We start from the raw sequence: 20356 nt of genomic DNA on the forward strand, positions 1-20356 counted from the left end.
CAACACATATTCTCATTCGGGTTGGATCAGAAAACAGGGAAGTCTCTGCAGCAATAGTTCAAAAGTCCAAGCAGACAATACACCGCGTTTCATGTTAGCTTATGGTGTAGTGTTAGTAGGAAATACTGAGAGAGAATTACAGCAAAAACAGGGAAGGCGGAGGAGTTTGTTATAATGTTCTCAATCTAAATATTTTTAAAGACTCAAAAAAATTATCATAGTAGAGTAGACAATAACGCCGTTAGGGTAATGATGTCAAACATAAATAAACTGCTGTCAAACTTAGAAAGTGAAAATGCAGGAAAGTTTTGAAATTCCAGACGAAATCGCAAAAAAGCGGAAAAAGCAACACAAAATTTGCAACTGAAGTAACCGAGAGACGCATACAACAGAGAATACGACAAATTACTAAACTGGAGGGCAGAAAACTATGTAAAATATTACTGAAACTGTGCTACTTGTATACTTCGTTAATCCCGCTGAAAAGCTTTTTCCGGATTCCTTATGGTCCAAATATTCAATGGTAAAGAAGTCTTTAATGGTAAATAAGAATATTAACATCGCTAATTACTATAGGTTAGGCGAATATTTGAAGCAATGGTCAAAAGGATACCAGCCAGAAAAGTCTGAAGTACTATCTAGAAAAGATGTTCTAAAATTTATCCACGAAGCACCGATGAGACGTTTTTAATGAACAAAGTTGCATTCATAATTTGGTGTATTTGGTGGATGTCTACGGCAAGAGCTAGTGAATATGCTAATTACTCACGTAGAAGATGGAAAATCAGTTTTTGCGGAAAACGCACCAGAGACAAAAACCGACAAAAGGCGAGTTTTTACCATTATTGGCGAAGACAAAATGAACAGTTTAAAGCTAATAAGAGATTAGATGTCTTTACGCACGTGGTTGTTCAGAAAAAATATTTTTTCTGCCTATAGACAAGGTCACTGTATTGTACAACCAGTTGGAAAAAATTAATTTGGAAAAATCCCCTTTATCATTGCAAAATATCTGGGTTTGAAGCTGAACGCTGAAGCGGCATGGCGGATGGGAGAGTATGTCAGTTGCTGAAGGATGTATAGACGGTAGTATATCTTCAAAAAATGAGACTTCAGGGATGCTGGCAGGCATACCTTTTGGATCTGGCTTTTCCTTACATAAACTTGATACGCAGACAATGAAACATGAATCACCATTTGCTGCTGGCAATCTATCTATTACCGGATCTTCCCAGAATTGCTAGCTACATGATACGGTAAACTTAATGATCACACGTATGACTCACTTAGTTTTTTATTTACTGTAGTATAAGCAATAAAAACAATAATAATGAGCTAGTATGACATAAAAAATTTAAGGCTCCAATTTAAGACTTTAAGTCATATCTAGGACACAAAGGCACCGAAATAAAAATAAAGATAAAGACAAACAATACGATAATACTTATATCTGAATAATTTATACGATTAACACCGGGACTAAAACTAGCAGAATTATAATTAATGTTTAAATCGTTCCAGTTAATGCCTTTTCTTAAACATTTAGATTAATTCAATAATGGTTTTCAAAATATTAAAGATATAATAAATAATTTATCTGCTTTAGAATTCTTTCTTATAAAATATTCTCTTTAGAATATACTTAGAGAGCGCTTGACTACATGGAAAAGAAAATGCGAAGTCATGGAAGTACCAGTACGAAACGAATACCTATATACGTTAAGCTTTGCAGACGATCAAGTAGTAATTGCACAAGACCAAGAAGACCTCAGTTACATGATAAAGAAACTACAAGAAGACTATACCATGGCTAGCCTAGATATTATCCTCGCGAACACAGAGTACCTATCTACAAGTGTAGAAGACATAGAAGATCTACAGATTGACGACAACGTAACAATCAAAGGAAAGGATAAATTCAAATATTTGGGGTTTATAATCACGAAAAAGGCAACAACAGAGGAAGAAATTAAGCAAAGATTAGGACAAACAAGAACAGCAATCCGACAACTTAACTCAGTATGGTGGGATAGACACCTAAATATGAAGACAAAAACACAGATTTATAAAACATTACAGCAGTAAGATAGTAGCAACAGAGATGGAATGCCTGCGAAGTTGTTGCAGAGTAACAAGAATGGATAGGAGAAGTAATGACGAAGTAAGGCAAAGAACATCAATAGAAACAGACATACTAGTATATATAGAACAAAAAAGACTAAACTGGTATGGGCATGTAAGAAGAACTAGCGACAGCAGATGGATAAAGAGAATAACCGAATGGAGCCCCATAGAAAGGAGGAAAAGAGGATGACCCCGAAGATCCTGTAGGAACGAAGTAGACCACGCCATGAGTAAGAGAGGCCTAAACGATGGAAAATGGGACAACAGAGAGAGATGGAAACGGTTAAGCGAAGAAAGGCAGTGAATACTGTAGAATCCCTAAATATATATAGAATTCTTTCTGTATATACACTCATAGCTACAGATATATGTCCATCCATTTTCACCTCACCTTTTGACATTTCAACTTTTAATAATTTGACTTTCTATTTTTAATACCTCCTGCGGTTCTTTCTAGGCTTTGGCATTTTGGTTTAAGACCTAGTATAGCTAGATTAACTTGAAGATGTAATGAACTATGGAAAATCTTTAGATAGGTATACTATTTGAACAGAGTAGAGACAAATTTCTGTAAAAATGTATAAAAGAAACCATACCTAACCACAGGGCTGATATTGTATTTTAAGTAAAAAAATAATAATTATACCGAAAATTCAATAGCATTATGCAATTTTCAAATCAGTAGGTTTAAAATCACAGAGTCTAATCTTAGAATGACGATTCATGTCGCGTTTGAAATACAATGGCAACTGTGAAGCATAAAACTCAAAAGTAGTCAGTAAAAAGTTAATTTAGAATTTTTTATTAGGGCCCATTTAGATACTTAATGTTAGAATATTGACCTTTATTGGTGGATCTTATTCTAACTTTAATAACAGCTGTTTATAAATGCCGAAATGTATGGAGAATTAACAAAATCGTGACCTAGTCCCCAGTCAGTCTTAAAAATAGTGATATTAAAAATATCTATTAGTATTAAGTAATCAAGCACAAAAATTCTTAATAAACATAGATGTAAGAACCTACTTTTGAGCGGCTAATCCAAAAATAGCGATCCTCACTAAAAATTTCACTATTCCATTCGAAAATACACCCGACTACGCCAAATACTTACGATGTATCTAAAAAAATCCAAGCAAGAGATAGCATCGGATAATTTCGATACTCAGAAAAATCGTTCGGAGCCGCTTGAATCACAGTTCCTCCCACACCATACCACACAGTATATAAAATTAAAAAAAAATTCCAAACTTACACTGATCACGCTGCAGCAAACTCGAAAGCGCTTCCATCGTAGATGTTTTACCATTCACAAACTATTACAAAACCCTCAGGACGCTTTTGAGAATTTCAGTACCCAGATTCGTCTTGGCAATGTGACAAGCAGACGGCAGTCAAACACACATAGACTTCGTAGAGCTGAATTTATTTTAGATATATATTTATTCTTCAACCCTTTTTCCGTGTCGCGTTTTATTGAGAATGGTTCTTGGTGGTAAATAAATAAATTACGAATTGCGCAATGGTGGGCGCAGTCGCAAAATGCAGTTTTCCTAGCCAAGGTGGCGTTTTTAAGAAAATCGATATTTCGTTACATTCATCTAGTCACAAAGTCTTGTCTCGACGCATGCTTAAAAAATATGACAGTATAACAAAGAAAGTAATTAGTAATTATTTTGATTATATGTCACAATGTAATACCATATCTACAAAGGAAAGGATTTGCCGTCAATACTTTGTAATATTTAGAATACATTTAAAGAAAATAATATATAATTTTTAATATACGGACTACTAGAAATGAAATAAACGTATTAGAAAAAACTACGTTTAATCTTTTAATCCTTAATAAAAGACTTTAAATATGCTCCATTTCTTTGGTGGAAGTCGATCTAGCAAAAAAGAATAATAGACCAGGGAACTAACGATTTTGCCAAGACACTCGTTGATACAGGTATCTATAACAACTGCTTTTGATAAATTTGGTGATAATTTTTACTAATATATACTTAAAATCCTTTAAAATGAGGTTTTGTACAGTGATTTTTGTTAATTTGTAGCTTAAATATCTCCAAAGATTACAGAGTATACCGTCCTCGTGTCCCTACACTTTATATGTATTCATGTGAATAGGAGAAAGGTCATCTATATACAAAACCGGTAATATATCTTAGTATGTATAAAAAAGGCAAGATGAGTAGCAGCTGCCAAGCTCCAACATTTCGTCAAAATAGTACCTAACTCGTTCCTATTGGTCATAGAAGGTTTTTTTTAATGTGAGTTTTTTACCAGCTATCCAGTGGTTGTACGTACAAGTCTGTAGCTTGAAAAATATAGAAGTTATTACAATTGTTTATAAGTAAAAAACATACCCCTTTTTCAAACGTTTATTTTGTAAATAATTTCGATGAAAACGCAATATGCATTTAACTTCTGAGATAGTTTAAGTCTTGAAGAATCCTAAGAAATTTGCTAAATGTGTCTAGCGTCATTAATAGAGCAAGTTCAATAGTTTAAACATTTAGCCTCAGGAATAAATAAATTAAATAACTTTTAAACTATTTGACCGATCGGGGGGAAATTTCACACAAATTAAAAAGACGGTAATTCCTCGATGTTCAAATGTATTAATAACATTTTATTTTGTTAATAAAAAAATTTATAAAATTTATAAATTAGTGCAAAAAACTGCTTTTTTGCAAATATTTCCGTCAATTATTTATCAATTTTTCATTTAAAAAACGGGAAAATAAAGATATTCTTGATATAGATGATATAGACCTTCGTCTGGTACACCACTTCCCATTTTGAAGAAGAAGAAACCGAATCACCATGCACCCCTGAAATTAGACAAAGTAATTGGGGGCACTGGCCACAACTAATTGATATACCAAATTCTCGAAAATGTCACTCTAAAGCTTGCAAAAGGAAAACAAAATACATCTGCAAAAGATGCAACGAGCCGCTGTGTTCATCGTGCTTTGAATACTTTCATACCAGTAACTGACGCTACCGCGATTCCGCAAGTGCATAGTGACCACTAGAGTGGACGGACTATTTTTTAAGGTTTTAAGAAAAAATTTTTATGTTTTTCCACTTAATATACTATTTTCTAATGTTAATATTTAATATTTTTAATTTTTTAATATAAAAAAATAGTCAAATTATGCATGAGAGGGTTAAAGGATTTTCCCACAACTTTTAATAAAAAATATATTTTTTAATAGTGAGGAAAATCTTAAATTTCAATTTTAAACTATTTTAACTCAAACTGATCTGTGTTTTTATGTAATTAGAATTTAAGATTTTTTAATAGAACTATTGTTCTGCTTTTATTTTGACGTGTGTTAGGCTACTGGCAAAATTACATCAAAAAATAAATTTAAAAAAAAAGTTGGGAACTTTACATTTTATTGAAGACATAGTAAACGCAGCCATTCAACAGGACAGAGCCTCATGGCTAAATCTACCAAAAAATGGATGGGAGAGAATATGACATTTTGAATATGAAGTTTTATCACATCCTTCTAGCAGTCCGGATATTATTCAAATACTTTGGCACAAAATCAAACAACGCCTAAGAAATAACCCTCAGCGTACTTTACCCATATTTGCGTTGAGAATAAAGCGTCTCTGAGCCCATACTATTTATGAAATCAAATTGGTCTTCACTTATGTTTTCATCTATCTTTTTCCCATAAGAGGTACACTAAACCATATTTTTAGTTCAGATTTTTTACTTTTAGATTTTAATTTTTTGTTGTACATTTATAGAAATCGTAATATAATTTATAAAAAGTCTGGTTGCGAACCGGCACCGTATACTTATATTATATTGTATAATTCTTTCTATCTTTTTATTTTTAGGATGACACTTATCCCATAATTCATATTTAAGTGTAATGTTTAACGGTGATCTATGTATGTTTTTAATCAATAGCAAGTATTAAAAGTACATTTGGTAATCTCTAGACTAATAAAAATTAGGTGTATTAATAGTCCCACTTGAACCATTTTGCATAGATATCAATTTGAAGCGTAACAACGGACATTGAACTAACGATTTTAGATAAAAAAAAGTTCAACTACAGACAGTTGGTTGTTAAAGACATACTATTTTAGTATTGTCTGGTGCCCATACCGAAATAACTGCCAATATCTTTGAACCGTACGAAATTTCATAAATTTATACGATTCGCTATAATTAAGGCTCAATGGTGAAACGATTTTAAATGCATCGTACTGAGTAAAGAAGAACATTCGATGAAGAGCAGAGAGGCGTTACAATAAGATTAAATAAAATAATAATGACAAACTATAAGGCATAAAAAACTACACTTTAAGATTAACGTCTTTAATAAACCAAATCAAACATATTATTAAGAGTAAACAATAATAATGCGAACGATGATTCTAGACAAGGAGCCAAACAATAAACAAGAATTAATACAGATTGTAGAATATGACTTTTTTCTACAGTTATTTACCGTTATCAACCATTATAACAAACAACAAATTAGTCTGCCGCAAGGATCTGTTCTGTATCCACTACTCTTCAGCCTATGCATAACAAATACATATACCAATAACTAGAGCTAAAAAGTTTGGATATGCAGATGATTGATTTGTAGCCAAGCAACATCGAGCTCTGAAACGCACATAAGAGAGCGTATTAACATAATACGACATCATGATAATAACAAAATATCTACTAGAATGGAGATTGCATAACAAAATATCTTCGAGAATGGAGATTGCAACCTAGTCGGACAAAAACAGAGACCATGCGTTTCCACCTGAATAATAAATTAACAAATGAGAAACTCACGATACATCTTGATGGTAAAGTGCTACTCTGCAATAAAACTCCAAAGTACCTGGGCATTATGCTGGATAGAACTCTGTGCTACAAACATCTTACCAACACCGTCGCAAAAATCCGTACTCGAAACAATATCATTCAAAAATTATAGGCCTCAGTTTTAGGATTAGTTTACTTTGCAGCACAATACTGTGCTCCAGTGTGGTTAAATAGTACTCAGACAAAGAAAGTGCATGTAGAACTAAACCAAATAATGAGAATTTCAGGGACTATAAAATCAATTCATACCTATTGGCCATCTATATTGAGTAATATCTCGCTACTACACGTGCATAGAGAATCTACCCTCATAAGGGAGTATCAAAACCTACAGAACAACATGCAACTCTATGCTATTAGTAGAAGAATTGACCAACATAGATTTCTCTCCAGACTAAACCTCTTGTTCATGATCACCAAGGCACTAATACAAAACTCATTTTCCTTTGCTGAATGGTGAAAAAAAAAAAGGAAAAAGAGGTCCTCCCACAACCCAAAAACTCACTGGTACTGAGCCAGTCTCCAGGATTCGATCTGCCTCGAAAAGCCTGACGACTCTGAAAAGAATCAGGATGGACTTCTTTCCCAGAATGTCACTGCGGTGCGGCGAGATAAACAATCCACCATATCGTGACAGAATGCGCTATGAGATCCTACGCTGGTCAAGTAACCGACTTCCTGGATGTGACGCCGGAACAATTGAGTACATAGTGAACCTGAATAGTCAGCTTTGACTGTCCATGTATTTATTTGTGATTGTAGTCAAACTTTAAGTATAGACATTAATAGAAACACAAAACTACAAATAGGAGGCACACTGACCTTTACTATAGCCACCACTTTTGTATCAGAGAGTAAACCCTTAAAAATTTAAATCAAAATGTGTAAGAAGATATGGAGTGTTGGTCTATAACAATGGATGGAAAGTCATAAACAGTTTTTATGTCGAAATTAGATATTATTAAGATCCTATTAAAATTTTGGTGGATTAATTATATTCACAATCGACGTATCAAAAATTCTCAATTCTATTTTTGCAAAATGTTTTTCTTTGTTAAGTTACTTTTATCTAAGCACAAAATTGTAATTGGTTCGTTACACAACAGTGCAAACTGGAATGCGCCAAGTGACCGTGGAAAATGACTATACAGCACGCTGCACTTGATGGACTCCAAGTAAATATAAATATACACCTGTTCCCTTAAAACATTTTTTTAGCTTTATTTTTTCATCCAATTCATAGCCTCCTATCTTTTCAATGACGTTTTATTTGATTCTCCCATCAATTTCGCTCTTCCTGTTGTTTATGTATAATGTTACTCCTATCCTTTCTGTATTATATTATTTATTCCATTATAACTTCAACCCTTTTTCGGTCCTTGTCGATTTGTGTGATATACTCTTTAACCTTTGGCATACTGTTAATTTTAGGCGGTAGTTTCCAATAAACGCCGTACGCTGCGTATCGCATTGCGCCATACGTCGCGTCTGTATGCTTGTACAGCAGTTGCACGATACGTTCAGCGTACAATAAGAGACTGCATCAATTATTTATTACATATAGCACATAGACACGATGTACGGCTTTTATTAGAGATCAACGTCTTATTTTTTCGGTCCCCAAACCCTTTCTATTGCCTTTCTCATCCTAGCGACTTGATACAAATCAATTAAGTCAAAAATGCTGCAGATCTTTAAATATAACGACCTAAGATGGGTTTTATTTAAAATATCTCAGATTAACCACAAAATATAATTTTTACAGGAAATGTAAACCGCCTATCTACAAACTACTTATTTAAAATTCAATTTCTTGTTTGGTAGTTAATCCTTTTTCTTTTATTTATAATTCACATCATTTTTATTATCAACGAACATATTAGAAGTGTTTATTAAATACAACTGAGCTTTTTTTCATTTTTTTATATGTATAACCTTTTAAATGATTTCACTTCTAACTCGTTGATTATAGTGTTATTAAATTAAAATTTATTTAATCAATGCCCCTTAAAAACAGATGAATTGACCGGATTTTTTATTTGCGCCAGAAGATGGCAAGCGGTCGATCACATGTACCGGTGTGGTGGTGGGATAATATTGCAAATGAAATGAAGCAAAAATAGCCACGCTGTTGGTTTCATAGTTGGCTAAGTAAATTTGTTTTCTGGGCGGCTACTAATGAAATGTCAATTAATAATTAGCAAGGAAATATAGAAGGATGCGACATCTTTCGATTAATTTAAAACGAAGATAAAGTGAAATCTATATTCGAGGAACTTATTTTTGGAAATAAAGATAATATAGTGGAAAGTTAACGCAAGGTACAAATTATTGAAAGCATTAGTAAAAGACAATTCAATACAGTATAGATATATGCAACCAATTAAACACCTGGTGAATATAGGTATGCTTTTTACAAATAATCTGTTTTTTTTATTATTTAAACATTACGTCAAAATAACTTCATTTATTTATTTTCAAAGATTAGTATAGGTAGAATTAAAACCCTGTTGAAAAAATTCAGTTGTTATTTTTTCATCGTCTGACTGCAGAACTAGCAAGGAACAATAACAAATTGACATTCTTAATTAGGCGTCAATCATCAAGTATCTTTAAATTACTTGTATGGCAATGAAAAATATAAATCCACATGTTTAAAAATAAAATAAAATTAACGACGGAGGTGATTTTAATAAAAGGACTGATAGTTTCGCAGCCCAATCAGGATATATCGCGGCAATTTTGCAATATCGATAAAGAGCCAAATCAAAACAACAGACACCGTCAACATACTCTAAAAATAAAATGGAAAAAATGATGAAAGATAACGAAAATAATGAAAGATATGAATATGGATAAAGATATTGGCCCTTGGGGATTATATACTGCAAAGTGGTGGACCACAAAATAATCAAACTGGAGGTGAAATGTGGAAGAGATAAATCGAAGACAGATATAAATGGAGACGAACCGAAGATACATATTCATAATAAATAGAGAATGGGCTCTTGATACGGATATTATTCGCTATATTAGTTCCTCCGTGCCTTTATAAATAGGATTGGAATTAGGAATAAGCTCCCAATATCGGAAGAACACGGATTTAAGGCTAATAGGGCTTTCACGGCTAGTATTTTTACATACATGATAAGATAGTGTATTTACATAAAGTAGTAAACATCTTTATTTTATTTATTCCGTTTCTTCTACAACGCATCCCGTAGCAACTAACAGTTTCTATTGAGGACCCATAGAGACACCTTGTCTCGGGTTAGCAACCTCTGGGAGTCTTACTTTGCCTTGAAGTAAATCTGTTCAAAAATACATCATTCAAATTTATTAACAAATATGTATTAATTAACAACGTTAACATCATTTAAAGGGTTTATACCCTCATATTTAATGGCTTACCTCATGTATATCTGGTAACTGCACTGATGATGGACTTATTAGTCCGAAAAGGTTTTGTGATGTAACCCAAAAGGCAATTTTAGAATATATAAATATCTTTTATAAAGGATTTTTTAAATAAAAGTTTGATGATTTATGGTATGCAGCTAAATACAGGAATTTCATTTTACTTGTGGATAATAACAAGACACTTTCAAGATATCTGTTACGGGGTGGAACTACCTGCATAGTAGAGAAACAACAAATGTCCTGTGTAGTATGGGACATTCACATTAAATTTCGTGATACGTCCTGTATATTTTACATCCATATTAATGATTTATTTCGTTAATACATTATGTATTCTTCAGGGTAGAACAAAAAGCGAAGCAGATAGTAAAGACATTCCTAGCATAATAATTTGAGATCATACTACAATTATTATGGATACATAAAAAGTACGTGACATTGAAAATCTTTTATTATTATCAACCTGTCTTACTACGTGCATATTTACAGCAGATGATCTAATGAGTTTCATAAAAACAAACATTGGTTATACTTAAACAAATTTAGTAATTTATATTACGATCCTAACCGTTAATTTGATCATAATTTCGGAATTTTGTGAACAGCTCAAATATACACACCAAAATCTATACAAAATCTACCAAAATCGAATATATTTTCCAAACGAATGCATCAAAACAAGCAGAAATAATATAAAACTCGATATAATGCTCTGAAGATACTTTTTTCTGATTCTTTAGTTTTGTAATGAAGTTGCATATTGCTTGTGCTGGACATCGAAGTAAAAAGAGAAACTAAAGTAAAATACGGGAAAAGACCACAGACAGTAGTGAATGCTAAAAGATGAAAAAGAAGGTCTATTCAGAACAAAAATAGTAGAAAAATTATGTTGGAACATAAAGGTAGTCCTAATACAAGTAGGGTGAATATGGCCAGCATTATTAGAGATATTGCTACTAAAATACTTGGAAAAATCAGGATAGAAGTTTGGAAATAAAGAGACCTGGTGGAGGTCAAACAAAGTTCAAGAAAAAATAAAGGAGAAGAGAAAATTATATAAACAGTGGCAAGAAAATAGATCGGACAAAGATCTTCAAAACGATACGGTCGCCAAAAAGGAAGCAAAGTTGCTGTAGCAAAAGCTAAAGCAGTAGCGAATACAAATCTATGCGATCAACTTAATACTCCGGAAGGTGAAACAAAGTAAAATAGTCAACAGAGCATAGAAAGCAAAAGATTTTAATCAGACTAGACGTATCCAAGATAAAAATAATAAAATACTAGTTCAAGAAAAGAATGTCAAAAAGAGATGGAAAAAAATAACAAACGAGGAAGTGTTTCAAGCACATAAACAGGAGACATGTTTTAGGAGAGACAAAACAAGTTGGTTAAAGGGGTTTATTTAAGAGAATTATGAAAGTGGGACAAATGCTAGACGAATGGAGAAGTATATTAGTACCTGTTTACAAAACCTAGGGAGATTTACAACATTGCATAAACTATAGAGCCATAAAACTACTTAGTCACACCATAAAAATATAGGAGAGAGTAATTTTTTTTTTTTTTTTTTTATTTAAAGAAACAAAGTCGCATCCACCCAAAGGTTATTAGCGACACTCCTGTAACATTTGTAATAATATTAAATTAACGTTTGTAACAGTCAATCATTGTAACAATTAATTACAATTTGTGAACAATTGAACATTTGTAACAGTTAATTAAGTTAAATTTTGTGTAACATATTTATACATTTTAAGTAACCTAATAAATTGTCCGGAACTAAACTTTTGTTGAGTAGTGCTTTCAGGTTATTTGGCAAATTGCAAGACTGTCTTTGATTTACATATTTAGGACAGTCTATCAAGAAGTGCTTTATACTGTCTACTGTATTGCATGCTTCGCATTTTGGTGGTTCACTATTTGAGAAGAGATAGGCATGAGTATACCTACAGTGTCCAAGTCGTAGACGTGTAATAATAGTTTGGCATCTTCTACTTCTGGCTGTGCACTTCCATGAAAAAATATCGCTTTTGATGGTTCTGAGTTTCGAACTAGAGTCACTCCACTCCCGATTCCACGCAGTTAACACCTTATTTTTGAAATGAACTTTTAGATCGCCTGCGATACTCCGACACTCTGTTTCTGATACGTCACTGGTGATAGCGTTACGCGCACTAGTATCTGCTTCTTCATTCCCTTCTATGCCTATATGAGATGGTATCCATAGGAAGTGGACTCTTCTGAAATTTTCTTGAGCTTTCATTAATTCGGCCCTGATAATTTTCTCAATGGGGTGTTTAGGGTATACATTTTGCATAGCTTTGACTGCGCTGAGAGAGTCAGAAAGGACTAGACAACAAGGGATGTTTTTAATATTTACTTGCTTGATGGCTTTGAGCAAACCAAATAGTTCTGCAGTATAGATGCTTGAATTTAGAGGAAGTTTAAATTGAAAAGTGTCATTTGGGGTTACCACTGCTACTCCAACGCCAAGTTCCCCTTTGGATGCATCTGTATAAATTTTAATCCACTCATTGTATTGTTGATCTAGGATTGAATTTAGTTTAACTTTAAAAATAATAGGACTAGTTTCATGTTTATTATATATGCTTAACGCTGTAATGACTTTGGGCTGTTCAATAGTCCAAGGTAGATAGTTATTGGTATTCGTTTGAAATACTGTTGGGAATTGAATGTTCAGTCTGGAGCTATATAATCGGATTCTCTCGTAATAAGGTTTGGGAGCACGGGGCTTATTATTGTAATAATTAATATATTTGTTACTAAAAGTATTACAGTAGAGGGGTTTTTTTATATTTGAGGCTATAGATGTAGCATGCGCTAGAGCTAAGTACATTCTTCGGTAATTTAGAGGTGGTTCGCCGGCTTCGCTCAGTATGCTTTCGGAGGGAGTTGTCCGGAAGGCTCCGAGTGCAATTCTAATACCAGCGTTGTGTATGCTGTCAAGTTTTTTAAGTAGTGTTTTTGAAGCAGATGCATATTGCATATGCAATTGATCCATAATCTAATTTAGATCTAATTAGTGTTTTATATATTCTCAACAGAGTTTCCTGATCTGATCCCCAATTTCGGTTTGCCAATGTTTTCATTAGATTCAGTCTTTTATGACATGTTAAAACTGTTTGTTTTATATGTTCTTGCCAAGTAAGTTTTTGATCAAACCACATACCTAAGAACTTTGCCGTTGGTTTAAATGGTAGCGTAGTGTTGTATAATTTTAATGTAGGGGGCATTGATGAGACCTTTTTGGAGAAGAGTATACCTGATGTTTTTGTTACTGAAAATTTGAATCCGGTCGTTAGAGACCATTGTTCTAATTGGTTTAGAAAACATTGCAAAGCGTTTGTCATTGATTCGGTGTTATTTCCTTTGATATAGACAACAAGGTCATCTGCGAAAAGTCGAGCCTTTAGAGGTTTAGTAAGGTTGTTAATAATATTATTTATTGCCACTAAGAATAAAGTAGGGCTTAGGACTGATCCTTGGGGTGTTCCATTTTCTTCACTTTTCTCCTCTGAGTAAGTATTATGTACTCTTACGCAAAAAGATCGGTTCTGTAGAAAGTTTTTAATAAATTTCAGGCAATTTCCACGAATATTCCATGAATGTAGTTCTTTCACAATATTGAATTTCCAACAAGTATTAAATGCCCTTTTCAAGTCGAAAAATATTGCAATACAATGTTGTTTGGTTGCTAGCGCTTCATGAATGTCAGATTCTAGATCAAGAATATTGTCAATGCCCGAACGATTTTGTCTGAAACCGTTTTGTTCCGGAACTAAACGATTTGATAATTCTAATGTCCACGTTAATCTAAGATTTACCATTTTTTCCATCAATTTGCTCATAGAACATGTTAAGCTGATTGGTCTGTATGAGTCAGGTTCTAGGATTGATTTTTGAGGTTTTAAAAAAGGTAATATAATAGCTTTAGACCAAATTGATGGAAATTTATTATTTTGCCAAATTAAGTTAAAAAGTTGAAGAATAAATAATTTTGCTGAGTAAGGAAGATGTTTTAGCAATATTGCCGGGATATCGTCTAGGCCCGGGCTAGTATTTTTTAATTCGGATAAAGCATTTTCCAGTTCTTCAAAAGTGAAAGGTAGATCTAATGGATCATTTAAATTGTCATTTGCAAAAAGATCAGTATTCTCTATTATTATTTTCCTTTCAAGGAATGTATCACTGTAGTTACTGTTTGAAGACATTTCTCTAAAAGATTCAGCTAGGGTATTAGCTATTTCTTGGGGAGAAGTTGAAATCCTATTGTCAACTTTTAATTTAGAAATCATTGGCGTGTATTTCAGACCAGAAATTTTTCTTATTTTTTTCCATACTTCGCTGACAGGAGTTGAGGTATTTATTTCTGAAACATACTTGGACCAGGAAGCCTTCTTAGCTTGTTTTATAATAAGTTGTGTCTTAGCTTTAAGTGATTTGAACATGGTTTTATTTTCAGGTGTTTTATGTCTTTTATATTTATTAAATGCAGTTTTACTTGCTCTAATAGCTGCTCCACACTCTGAGTTCCACCAAGGTACAGGAGTCTGATTATTCTTTGTCTTTTTTGATTTTCCAACGAATTGTTCAGCACTACTTATGATAATGCTATTCAAATTGTGTAAGGATTCATCAATGCTTTCAGCTATTTTACAGTTCGGCATTAAGTTGTCGATATAATTTTCGAATTTTAGCCAATCAGCAGTTTCAGTTTTCCATCTGGGTATGAAAACGTCATGGGTCAGAGCCATAGAGTTTTTTATTACTATAGGATGGTGGTCGCTCCCATAAGTGTATTGTAAAACTTCCCAAAATAATCGAGGTGTGAGTGCAGGGTCACAAAGACTTAGATCAATTGCTGAAGAATTTCCGGTATTAATGTTAAATCTGGTTGGAGATCCGTCATTAAGAAAATTCAATTGAAAATCTGAAATTATATTTTCGACAATTTTTCCTCTAGCATTTGAATAAGAGGAGCCCCAAATAATATTATGGCTATTAAAATCTCCCACGATGATGCGAGAGGGATGGTATTTGATTGAATAACTCCTTTAAATCGTTGTACGTTACTTGGCGACTGGAGGGTAAGTAAACGTTGCAAATAAAATACCTGTTTGATGATTGTATTTCCACGACTACAACTTCCAGATTTGTAGTCACTGGAAATTCTTTCGCCGATAGTGATTTTTTTACTAATGTGGCTACTCCGCCTGAAGAAAAATTATTATTTGTTATCCTGTCTTTGCGAAAACAGTCATATTGGTTGGAGTTATATTTTTTTGGGGGATTCAGATTAGTTTCCTGTAGGCATATTACATCAGGAGATTGTTCACCAATTAGATGATGGAGCATAGCAAGGCGATGGAAAAAACCATCAATATTCCACTGAAGTAGAGACTTGAATTTAATGTTGACTTAACTGAGATGTGTCACTTTCCGCTTCCGATGTCTCACTGTTAAGATAATTATAGATTTTTTTCCTTATGGACGTGAATTTACGTTTTATGGATCTTTCCTTTAAATGGGGATAAACTTGACTGAGCATATCGGACAAAGCTGATAGGTCTGTGGTATATTCTTTAATTGTGGTTATAGGATCTGTTGACCCCGTGATATTCATTAGGAGCATGTTAAGTTGATCAACGTTTAGAGGGAAAGGTAGAGGGTGATTTTCTATGAAGTTTTTAGCAGGGTCAAGTAAGAGAGAAAATGAGCATTCAGAAGTGCTTGCTGAACTAATTTTAGCTTTTTTAGATTTTGCTTGGACTTTAGGTGGTGGAAAAATGTTACATTCTTTTGAAGATGGATCTGCTTCAGGTGAAATAATTTCATCAAAGTTTCTTTTTGGTTGATTAATTATGTGACTGTCCTTATTTGATGCATCTACTTTGTTCGGTATCTCCGGGATATTAGAAATAGACATTTGTTCACACTGAGAAGGGTTTATGTCATTGGATGCTTGCAAGGATATATTTGTTGCGCTGGATACCGATGCTTCATTGTTTTGGTTGGGGTTTAGTTGAGCTAGTGGTTCGGAGCACTGTGAAGCGATGTGTCCTGGCTTCTTGCATCTAAAGCAAACTAAACTGTCTTGAGAAATGAATATTCTATATGTCGTGTTGTCAAAAACAAGAGTAAATGACTCTGGTAGTGTTAGATTGTGTGGACTGATATAGATTTGTCTTCGAAAACTAAGGATGTGATTGTATTCAGGCATAGAAGCACTTATTTTGAGAAAGGTCATGGGGGAGACAGGAACTATGCCGATTTTTTGTAACTCATTGATAAGCAAGTCGTGCGGTATTGAAGGACACACGCCGGAGAGCACAAGTCGTTCCGCTGGTGTAACTAACCTTCTTGCTCTGACAATTTCACCTTGTATTTCTATTTGACCATGATTATTCATAAAATCGTCCACTATTTGTTTATTGGATAAATACATACATATGCGATTATTAGACAATCTAGAAGAGAAGATTATATTCTTCGGTTGAATTATATTTCCAAGTGGGAGAAGGTAGTCTTGAAGTTTGGTGTTTTCTAAGGCACTAAAGATAATTGCTTGGGACTTTAAAGGAAATTGCACTCTCGACGCTGCCGATGAGTATGACTGTGATGTGTTTATTTGTTTTTGATGGTCTTGTATTGTAGAACTGTTGTGTGATTCCATGTTTAAATTCATTTCGATAAACGTTTATGAAAAGTAAGTCCGACTCTGTACACCTGCTAAAACAGGTATATCGGTCTTTACTAAAAGCGGTTATTTGCTGGTAAAACTGGATTTGTTTATTGACAACAATAACAAATAATTGCAATTTGCTGATTTGAATGCTAATTTAACTGGATATTATGTAAAGAGTTTGTACACTTACAGTTTATTCCAATATATCACTAAGATTCACAATTTATAACTTACATTAAACTTTGTTAATGTTAAAAATATTCGGAGCCCACATTGAGTACAACATTATAGTTATCGATGCAGAACCGAACTCCGGAGAGAGTAATTGATAGACGTATACGTGACGAAACCGAAGTATCCGATAATCAGATTGGTTTTATGCAACGCAGATCAACAACAGTTCATTATAAGGCAGCTAATGGAAAATACAGGCATATAGAAACAGATGCTCATATGGTATTCATTGAAACATATACAAGGGAGTAGTGTTAGGGCCGGATTGAAACAGACTGATATATTTCACATAAAAGTAGAATTACACAAAGGCTCGGGGCTTAGTACTTATTTAGTCTCATTAGTGATGGATCAGATAAACTGGGAAACTATGGAATAATATTCCCTGGTGCCTAATGTATGCTGGTGATGTGTTAGTGGGAAATACTGAAAACGATTTAGAACAAAAAGTGGAACAGTTCGGACAAGCTCTTGAGGAAGAAGGTTTAAAACTTGTACCAAAAAACAGAGTATTGAAATGTTCATTTAAAGATGGAATTACTAAAAATAAAATGATAACTTTTGATGGTGGGATGGTTGTTAAAAGTAATAGTTTTAAATACCTAGGGGAATAAGGAGATAGATGTATGAAGTGAAAGGAAGCGAGTGGTGTGTGACAGAAAGATTACAATGAAACCGAAGAGAATATTGTATAATATAAAACTGCCATTGGACCAGCCGTGATGTACGAAACTGAATGTTAAGCAGTTAAAAAGCAAGAGAAAAAACGAATGAAATTAGCGGAAATGAGAAAGCATAGATGGATGAATAGAGTAACATAACGGATAAAATTAAGAATAAGTATATTAAGGGAAGGGGCGACACAAGTAAGTGCAATATAATGGACCAAAACATTCATCTAATTTTGCACTGTTTTTGCCAGAAAAAAAGGTTACAAGACTTTGCCAGTTCCTGGACAGTCTAAATATATCACCCTGCTATTTTTTTGTGTTTGTCCAACTGAAAATGAAGTTTAAAGGAAAATCCATCAGATGAACGATGAAGAATAGAGCACTGGTAGTCATAAACTAAGGTCAGATACTAGAATAGAAAGTGTATGTATCTAATCTCTAATTATACTATCTAAAAACCCCGGCACTTTTTTGATATAAAAATGATTTTCGTTAAATTGTCTGAAACTTTGCAGAGAGGTAGATTTGATCATGATGATCAAAAGTTCTCAGTACCCCAAAACTCAAAAATCATTTTTTACGGGGGTTCAAAGTGTCACTTTTAATAATAATACATATTTGTGTAATATACAGGGCGTTAGTAAATAAGTACAACAAACTTCAGGGAATGATTCTACATGAAAAAATAATGATTGTTTGCTATATAAATGTATGTCTACATTCGTTTTCCGAGTATGGGGTGTTGAAATTTTTCTTACAAACTGATGATTTATTTATTGCTCTCAAATCGGTTGGGATATGCAAACGAATATTGGTGAGTTTTAAGAGGTAGTTATTGCGCAATTTTTCCATACAATTACGCATTTTATATTCATTATTGGCAGGCAAACGGGTAATGTTTTCAATTTTTTAAAGGAAAAAAATGGTACGCGATTGAAATATTTCAAACTAAAAGTCTTTTTTGAATTTTTCGTTGGTTGTATTCGTCCAAATATTCTTGGTGTATTTTTTATTTACTTATCTAAAATTATAAATTTGTAAACGTGCCGTCCCACAAATTCAATATACGGCACCTGGATCTCAACAAACACGAATGTGGTATCTTCTTCTTCAAGTGCCATCTCCGCGGTGGAGGTCGGTAATCATCATAGCTAAACCGTATTCATTTTACAAATTCCCAATCTTCAATAGAACCACGTGTAAGCCGAACAGGGTCGTACTGATGTACGACCTATGTATCATGATTTTTAAAAATATTTACTTTTGAAACTGTTGGTGTAAGAATTTCTTGAAATTTAATCATTATATCACAATTAAACTAACTCTAGAAAATAACACGACCAGTAAATAACTTCCTTGGATCTTTCCCTTCATAAATAGTTGGAGCAAGGTGTATTTCTCTCCAAGTGTAATATGTCCGAGATATTATAATTTTCTTATGTTAATTGAATTTAAAATTTCTATTTCTTTATTCATCCTTCTCAGAACGTCTTTGTTTGTGACGTGTTCTGTCCACGATATTTTCTTCTATACACCCACAGCTCGAATGATTCCAGTTTTTTCATTGATGTCGCAATAAAGGTCCAAGATTCCATTCCATAAAACAAAGTCGAAAAAACATAGCACCTCGCCAACCTAACTTTTAGTTCCAATTTTAAATCTCGTCTCATCTCGTTTAAATACGTCTACAGAAGAGTTGGAAAACGATTCGCCAGCTGCAGTCTCGCCCAGACCGTTAGTTTTGGAGTTGATGGCATAATTCTTTGCGAAGGTATTAGTTGGAAGGTACGTACCGCACTTGTGGAAGTGATTGGACGGATGACTAGTGATTCTCACGTTTAAAACATCCTGCAAGATCATGTTTTGTCATATGTTGGTTACATTGGATATGAAAAATTCACGTTAATGCACGATAATGCTCGACCACATGCCGCTGCCATAGTGAGTAATTATCCCGTTCCCGATCCCAAAGAAATCCCGTTCCAAATACGATAGAGCAGCTTCGGCTTCTCTTCAGGATGAATGGAATGCAATTTCCCAAGGATATGTCCAAAATTTACTTGAAAGCATGCTGAGAAAGATACAAGCAGTAATAAGAGCTAGAGCGGGGAATACTCCTTACTGATCATGCACTTCTTTCAGTTAAAACGACTTGTTTAAGCAATTTAAATTATCATTTAAGTTTAGAGTAAAAAAACCTTATTTACCTAATATTAAACATTTATTTTTTTCACAATTTTCTCCGTATAAAAAATTAAAATTGTTCATTAAACATTGTTAAAATAAACTCTATTTTACAACAAACGACTTGATTGAGCAGAATTTATTTTGAAAAAACAG

General features: G+C 33.4%; 1 protein-coding gene across 5 annotated transcripts in view; it reads right to left on the reverse strand.

Annotated features, from left to right (window-relative positions):
- Positions 1–20356, reverse strand: part of Rtnl1 (reticulon) — an 86573-nt gene that overhangs the window by 36876 nt on the left and 29341 nt on the right. Inside the window, exon 1 of one of the 5 annotated variants that reach the window (XM_072535353.1) lies at positions 3380–3528. The exons of 3 other annotated variants lie outside the window; for them this stretch is intronic. In XM_072535353.1, coding sequence (XP_072391454.1) covers positions 3380–3416 — 37 coding nt within the window. In that variant the 5' untranslated portion in view covers positions 3417–3528. Of the gene's footprint in view, positions 1–3150; positions 3302–3379; positions 3529–20356 lie in introns of those variants that run through there. One more of the 5 variants, XM_072535354.1, reaches the window with a different exon arrangement.

Source organism: Diabrotica undecimpunctata, chromosome 6 (genome assembly GCF_040954645.1).
Source record: "Diabrotica undecimpunctata isolate CICGRU chromosome 6, icDiaUnde3, whole genome shotgun sequence".
NCBI lineage: Eukaryota > Metazoa > Arthropoda > Insecta > Coleoptera > Chrysomelidae > Diabrotica > Diabrotica undecimpunctata.